The sequence below is a fragment of the Chiloscyllium plagiosum genome, chromosome 41 (genome assembly GCF_004010195.1).
Source record: "Chiloscyllium plagiosum isolate BGI_BamShark_2017 chromosome 41, ASM401019v2, whole genome shotgun sequence".
Classification (NCBI taxonomy): Eukaryota; Metazoa; Chordata; class Chondrichthyes; order Orectolobiformes; family Hemiscylliidae; genus Chiloscyllium; species Chiloscyllium plagiosum.
This window is the reverse complement of record NC_057750.1, coordinates 11534979-11543161: the sequence shown is the minus strand read 5'-3', so window position 1 is coordinate 11543161 and position 8183 is coordinate 11534979. Positions and strand designations below refer to the sequence as shown.

Below are 8183 nucleotides of genomic sequence, written 5' to 3'. Positions count from 1 at the left end.
CAGCCTGCCATGTGGAACCTTATCAAAGGCTTTATTGAAGTCCATGTATACCACGTCAACAGCCCTACCCTCATCTACATGCTTGGTCACCTTCTCAAAAAACTCAATGAGGTTTGTGAGACATGACCTGCCCTCGACGAAACCATGTTGACTATCTGAAGTCAAATTGTTGTTTGCTAGATGAAGTTTTGGTCTCCTGACCCAAGAGAGGTAGGTTCATTATGCTGGTACCAGGAATGGCAGGACTATCTGAGGAGAGATTGATTTCACTGGGCCAATAGTCACTAGAATTTAGAAGGATGAGAGAGACCTAATTAAAATGTATAGAATTCTAACAGGGCTGGACAAACTAGAAGCAGAGTGAATATTTTCCTTGGTTGGTGAGCCTAGAACTAGTGGACACAGTCTCAGAATATGGGGTAGACCATTTATGGCTGAGATGAGGAAAACAAACATTCTTCACTGTAAGAGTAGTGAACCTGTGGTATTCTCTACCACAGAAGACTGTGCAGGCCAAATCACTGAATATATTGCCAAGGTGCGCAGTGGAGGCCGGGACGTTAAATATCTTCAAGGCAGAGATTGATAAATTCTTGATCTCGCAAGGAATTAAGGGCTATAGGGAACTGAAATGCCCATCAGCCATGATTAAATGGCAGAGTGGGCTCGATGGGCCAAATGGCCTTACTTCCACTCCTACGTCTTATGGATTTATATTCAAGGAAGAAATAGATTTTAAAGGCATCAAGAAGTACAGGGAGAAAGCAGGAGTATAGCTTTGCAACAGAGAATCAGTATGATCACATTCAGTGGCCTAAACCTGCTCCTCATTTGTGTGATACCACTGTACGGAGGGTTCATATAAAGAATAGATTAATTTTACATATAGGAGTAAAGCATATGGCCCCTTGAGGATACTCTGCCATTTGACAAGATCAAATAGTGCCTGAGAACTGACTGACCTCAATTCTATTTTCCTGACTACCCTCCATAACCTTAGATTCATGACATTCAAGCTAATTTGACCTTTTAAAATATGCAACAACCCTGTCTCAACCAGTCACTGTGGAACAGATTTCCATAGTTATTGGCAGAATGATTGAAGACTTCAGCTATGTGCAAATAGTAGAAAACCTTTGTCTTAGGGGTAAGAAGTGGGGATTCAGAGGTTTTCAAAATAATGAAGAGATTGTGTTCAATGGCAGAATGTTTGTTAAGCAAGAACATACATTTAAAGGTAATTGTAGGAAGAACCAGAGCCAAAATTTGTTTTTAAATATAGCGATTTGTGATGGCCTCAACTACGTTAACGGATGGGAACAAATATTTTCAGGAGGAATATCATGAGGAAACAGCAAGGGAGTGGGAGTAATTTGCTTTTAAAGAACTGGCACGGGTACGATGGGCTGAATGGCCTAACTCTCTGTTTCTTTATCCTAAAATATACCAGAGGAGAGTGAATGGTATAATTACCTACCATGTGTGTGAAAATATAAAAAGCTTAGTCAGGACAGGGGTTTGTCTTGTACCTGATTAAGGATTATGCTCTAACCTGGACTCACCATGCTCATGTGATGTTTGCTCTGGCACACCACCAGGATTCACATTTGGCAAGCAGAGTAGTGCAGCTGGTAGACAAGTCAGAGTTTGCATCAATCATATTACCAGCAACATGACCTGAGCTCAGGAACTAAATTGTTATAATTTATCTTCAAAATGAAAAGCAGAACCTTTCAGCAGTGCAGTGTTTATAGAAAGGTGACATAAAATTGGACAGCTTTTTAAAAGACAATAAAGAGAGGAAGAGGTTATCACTTACCCCCTGGGGTACTTGTCCAACTCATTCAGTACAGTGTGGTCACAATACTCGAAGACCAGATGTAGTTTGCGCTTCCGTCTGAATACCTCCAACAAGTTAACCAGGTTCACGTGCTTGAGTTGCTATTAAGACAAACAGGCAGTAGCAGAAGAGCTCCAAGACCAGTTACAGCTTAAAATCAGACATATTAACGTCACCTTTGAAATAAAAACAGAAGCTACAGGAGTGTACAGGTCACTCAGCATCTGCATAGGAAACCCCCTCATCATACAGTGCATTATCACTTGCCTTTCCTTTGATTTGATTCTGGTGATTACTATATCTTCACCCACACACAGGATTACAGGTCCCTGCTCCAGAGCACAATATTTAAATCCCAGTGCAATACCAGTGAAGAAGTTGCTTTAGTGTTAGAGGTTTAAATCTTTGAGACAAGATATTAAATGGAAATGACATCAAGCAGCTCCAATGGCAGTAAAAGATCTCAGGTATTATTTGAAGAGAAGCTGGAAATTCCCCTGTTCTTTCTGAAATTAGTTCCTCAGATCACTAAACTGATTACATATCTAACCTGCAGTGAGATTTTGCTCTGCAGAAAATTTATCACTACTAAATTTGCCTAGAGAAATGATACTTCAAATGCACTTCAAAAATAACTTCTTGCCCACAGAAGTGTTTTGGTAGAAATCTGGAGCATGTGGAGCACTTGAAAGATCAATAGTGACTGTGTTCGCTTCTCTTCCATTTTGACCACAATATTGGAGCAATTAAATAAAATAAATGATTTGTTATCAAAGAAAGGGGCATCTGATGTATCGTAGTTTAATAGTAAATGTTACAATTAATACTTCAGAGACTTAGACTAATCCTTTGGTGATAGGATTCAAATCCAACATAGCATTGAATTAATGAATATGGAATAAAATGCTGGTTTCACTTGAGCATGAAACTACCAGCCTGTCATTAAAAATTCACCTCTTTTACTAATCTCCATCAGGGAGAAATCTTTAGCCTTCAAGCTAGCTCTAAATTGCCATCACTCATCAATATATGAAGAATTAGTCTTTGTTGTCATGCTAGAATTTTATATTTAAAAATCAAAATATTGTTGCAGATAACATTCAACTAATTTGACATGGTTGAATGAATCCAAGTTGAAATGGAGTCAAAAACTCATTAAATTGTCACCTTTATGGAACACCACTAAATGGTAAATAAGCACTCCTTTTGTGCATGGGTTACAGTAAAAGTAAACAGGTCAGTGTTCCTCTCAACTGATCTCAAGTCTTAGAAACTTTAAGGTATTAGTCAGGGTATTGAATATCTTCTCCGTCCTGTAACCTAGCAGCAAAGTCACTGAACACCAAAGTCTCTACTGGCTCAACAGTGCTGCACAAAATGAGACAGGTGAAACTGTTGAAGACACACTTACCTCATAATGAATACCTGGTAGACTTTCAGATTTATTAGGCTGCTACTGTTAAGGGAGGACTTAGTGTAAAATTATGCATCTGCAATGAAGACTGCATCTTGAGTGGTGTACCCTACTGAGGAAATACATTGCAGAACACATCATTCAGCACCTAAGAGTCAGATGAGGGTCATTAGCCCTATGATGATGATTGGAAAAGGTAGCCCAGCGGTTGACATCCTGAAACTAGTAATCTATAAAGATAAGTTCAATTTACACTATCGCAATTCAGGGAAAGCACCACTGCTAATTAGACTGGTCTATATCTGATTCCACTCCTACACAATAGCTGATTCATAATGCTCTCAGCTAACTGAAAATATGCTGTAGGATTGCCAGTCTGACCTGTACTTCATAAAAGAACAACGATTTGTAATGGAGCTTGATGAAATGATTAAGTAGAATATTCTAAGTGAGATTTGATATTGCAGTAATGTTAGAATTAAACCTTTGTTAAGCATGATAGAAAAATATTTAAACTGTATTATCTTATAATGGCTACAAAATAAGTCACAGCAATAACACTCTTGCCTGTCAGTCAAAAGGTCGTGGGTTTAAGTCCCATTCCCGATACTTAACTGGCCCTTGTTACATTGCTGTTCTTAGGAGCTCAGTGTGACAGTACAACAGTGACCATTATTTCAAAAATTACTAATGGGCTACTTCAGATGTCTGGAGGTTGTGACAGGTGCTGCATAAATTCAAGTTCCTCCTTTAATTAATGCCACATTGTAAAGCTGCACAGCAATTCTAATGCACTGGCTACTGCACTTTAAAACTGATTCTTGCAGTCTTCTTAATGTTTGAGTGAAGTCATGACCTCACAGAGAATGTACTTTAATATCAGATACTGCAGTAGGGACCAATTCATAAAGTTGAGGGAATAATAAGCATGAATAGAGTTTCAAGGACATCAGCTAATCATGCAGAAAAAAATTATCTTTTTAATTAAAATTTGTGTAGAATGGGAGGAGCAAATAATGAAGCAGTGCTGAGGGATGCAGTACGGATTCACGAGTGAAGTGGCAATGGAATGCAACAGTACAGAAATGCGTGATAACAAAAATTAGGGAGGTTTACTTATTTCATAGCTCAATGGAAAAGGTAATGAGGAGGATTACAGTTTGTTGACAGAGCTATTGATAAGGTCTAGGTTCCTTGTCAATCTTTCCTCATAGGAGAATTTTAAAACTTCTGATAGAATCTAATATATCCCTGCTTTTTGATAGATAACATGAAGACTGCATTGAAAATTTGGATTTGAAAGGTTTGATAATATTAATATTGGACTCAAAAGAGAGAATACATTTTATCCCAATTATCAGATGTGATTATAAATTACATGATCACCTTTATACCGAATAAACTTGTGACCGCTTGACTTTAATGTTTTAAGAATCTTTCTAATTATAAGGGATAGATAGAATATCTAATCATAAACATTTCCTTTAACAATAAGATATATAGTAGGGAACTCTAGAAGGTAGTCTGTGTTGAAAGAAAAATACGTGTTAGATGATATTTAATGAAACTGGAACAGAGAGGGTCATAACAGCTTTATAAAGGCCATGATTTGGAGGAGCTGGTGTAGGACTGGGGTATGCAAAGTTAAATTTTTAACTTTGTACACCCCAGTGTGATTTTTAACTTTATAAAGGCTGAATTGCAATCATTCCCATTGTCAGCAATTTTGATTAAATTAGTGAAACTTTGTCAACTCTTACATTGAGGAAATCCTTTGTAGAGAATATATGTCAAAACTAACCCTGAAAGCCACAGGGAACAGTAATCCATTATAAAACATTTAAGATCTGAACTAGATGTTCTGAATGAGCGGTCTTTCGAGACTTTGCATTACTTACATTTTTGTTAAAATCAACGTATTCAGATGCTACTATACACCTGTGAAGCAAGTGGGACTTGAACCTGGGCCTCCCTTTTGAGTCCAATATTAAGATTAGTAGGGACACTACTACTGCACAAGAGGTCCTTGCATTCCTTATACTAAGGAGTTTGCCTTTATTGCTCTTTATATAGTTATCCAAAGGAGAGGCCTGGGTGCTACAAGAATACAACTCCCGAGCCCTCTTGTGGCACAGTTGTAATTTCTTACCCCTAGACCGGGAGGCCCTGGTTCAACTCCCACCTGTTCCAGAGGTGTGTAAAAACATCACTGAACAGGTTGATTAGAAAAATAGTTTTATTTTAAAAAAGAATACAACCCCTCCATTGTACATAATGAATACTGTGACTTGGCTCATTTTTGACACCTTTGAGTCTTCTGGAAAGTCCTATGCAAGAGATAGAACTAAATGTAAACAAACTTTGGTTTATTTCACATAACGTTTGTCACTGCTCAAAATTCAGTTTTTGTTAATTGAAAAGTATTGTCTTTCACTCCTTGTAATATGGAAAATAAAGTCAAGAAGCTTGCCTCACTTTATTCACCAGTACCAATGCCTAGTTAATACTAGCATTCGAAATGTAAATCTGCTGCCTCTCAGCTTTGACTCAGCCATTGAGTGGGTAACAGGCAGTTACCCACTTTTACACATGTCAGTTCTAGGTAATGAGCCAGTAATTCCAGGTCAGTACTGAGGGAGTACTGCACAGTCAGTAATGCTGTCTTTCAGATTAGACATAAAAGTCTTCCCTCTTTTGTAGATGTAAAAGATCCCATGGAATTAAACTGAACACATGTTTATCCCTCAACCAATATTGCTGAAACAGGTTCTCTGGTTATCTTATTGCTGTTTTTGGAACCTTGCTGTATAGAAATTGATTGCCATGTTTCTTGCATTACAACAGCAACTACTGTATACCTAAAGCACTTAATTGGCTATAAAGCGCTTTTGTTTGTCTTGAGATCATGATAGACATTAAAGTAAATGTCTTTCTCTCTATAAAATTCGAACTTGAGGAGACTGCCTTTACCAGCTAGAGAAGAGATTGTTTCACCCTTTACTTACCTAGTGGGTCATCCTGCCATCCGTCTAAAGTGCCACCTTAGCTATTAAGAGACTCCAGGCCAATCCCAGAGTGTGGTGAAACTAACATAACACAGGTCCTGACTGGTTAAGCACAACATGTGCCTTACCTGTGGCCCTTGAGTGAACCAGTTGGTTTGTATTGCTTAAAGAAAAATCTGGCAGTTTGCATGGCCATCTTCTAAAGTTAACCAAGTTTATCAAATTCAGTTTCACAACTTGTCACTGTGCAACTTAGATCACAGTGTCGAGATCCACAATCATAAGTACGTGGCTATTGTTCCACCCATCAATGTTCCTCAGCAGAAAGCAGCACAGGATAAGGTTTAGAACCCAAAACTGTTCCTTGCTTTCAATTTTTTCCAGAATAAATGTTTACCCATTTGCTTTTAGAAGCATTACTTAAGATTTTTCAAATCTACTGATCTAGTGAGAAAAATAATTTCCACTTATATAATGCCTATCATGAACATAAGACAAATTAAAGCATTCTGCATCCAATGAAATACTTCTGAAGTATAGGAATATTTTCTAATCAACCAGCTCAGACATTTTATTACACACCTTTAGAAGCAGTCCAACCTGGGCCTTCTGACTCAGAGGCAGGTACACTGCCATTATGTCACAATACCCTCTTTTGTAAAAGAAGGCAAAGAACAGAGTGAAGCCACAAGACACATTAAAAAATTATATCTTTAGTATACAACATTTTGCATACACAACTTAACACCCAGAATGAATGTGGTAAATATATGCAAAAGACTGAACATCCAACAGTGTACATCTGTGGTCAATACAGATCCTGCAGATTTTCTCCCTCCTACACATTAGTGACTGTTGATCATTATAGAATCATAGAGATGTACAGCATGGAAACAGACCCTTCATGCTGACCCGTCCATGCTGACCAGATATCCCATCCCAATCTAGTCCCACCTGCCAGCACCTGGACCATATCCCTCCAAACCCTTCCTATTCATATACCCATCCAAATGCCTCTTAAATGTTGCAATTGTACCAGCCTCCACCACTTCCTCTGGCAGCTCATTCCATACACGTACCATCCTCTGTGTGATAAAGTTGCCCCTTAGGTCTCTTTTATATCTTTCCCCTCTCACCCTAAACCTTTGCCCTCTAGTTCTGGACTGCCCCCACCCCAGGGAAAATATTTTGTCTATTTATCCTATCTATGCCCCTCAAAATTTTGTAACCCTCTATAAGGTCACCCCTCAGCCTCCGACGCGCCAAGGAAAACAGCCCCAGCCTATTCAGCCTCTCCCTATAGCTCAAATCCTCCAACCCTGGCAACATCTTTATAAATCTTTTCTGAACCTTTTCACGTTTCACAACATCTTTCTGATAGGAATGAGACCAGAATTGCATGTAATATTTCAACAGTGGCCTAATCAAAGTCCTGCACAGCTGCAACATGACTTCCCAACTCCTATACTCAATACTTTGACCAATAAAAGAAAGCATACCAAACGCCGCCTTCATTATCCTATCTACCTGTGACTCCACTTTCAAGAGCTATGAACCTGCACTCCAAGGTCTCTTTGTTCAGCAACACTCCCTCGGACATTACCATTAGTTGTAGAAGTCCTGCTAAGATTTGCTTTCCCAACATGCAGCACCTCGCATTTATCTAAGTTAAACTCCATCTGCCACTTCCTCAGCCCATTGGCTCATCTGATCAACATTCTGTTGTAATCTGAGGTAACCTTCTTCACTGTCCACTACACCTCCAATTTTGGTGTCATCTGCAAACTTACTAACTGTATCTCTTATGCTCGCATCCAAATCATTTATGTAAATGACAAAAAGTAATCCTTGTGGCACTCCACTGGTCACAGGCCTCCAGTCTGAAAAACAACCTTCCACTACCACCCTCTGTCTTCTACCTTTG

The 8183-nt window shown here is 38.7% G+C and overlaps 1 protein-coding gene across 1 annotated transcript in view; it reads right to left on the bottom strand.

Annotated features, from left to right (window-relative positions):
• Nucleotides 1-8183, bottom strand: part of LOC122542860 (cyclin-dependent kinase-like 1) — a 59955-nt gene that overhangs the window by 29185 nt on the left and 22587 nt on the right. The window contains exon 2 of the mRNA XM_043680961.1: nt 1820-1941. Within this exon, the coding sequence (XP_043536896.1) occupies nt 1820-1941 (122 nt within the window). The remainder of the gene's footprint in view (nt 1-1819; nt 1942-8183) is intronic.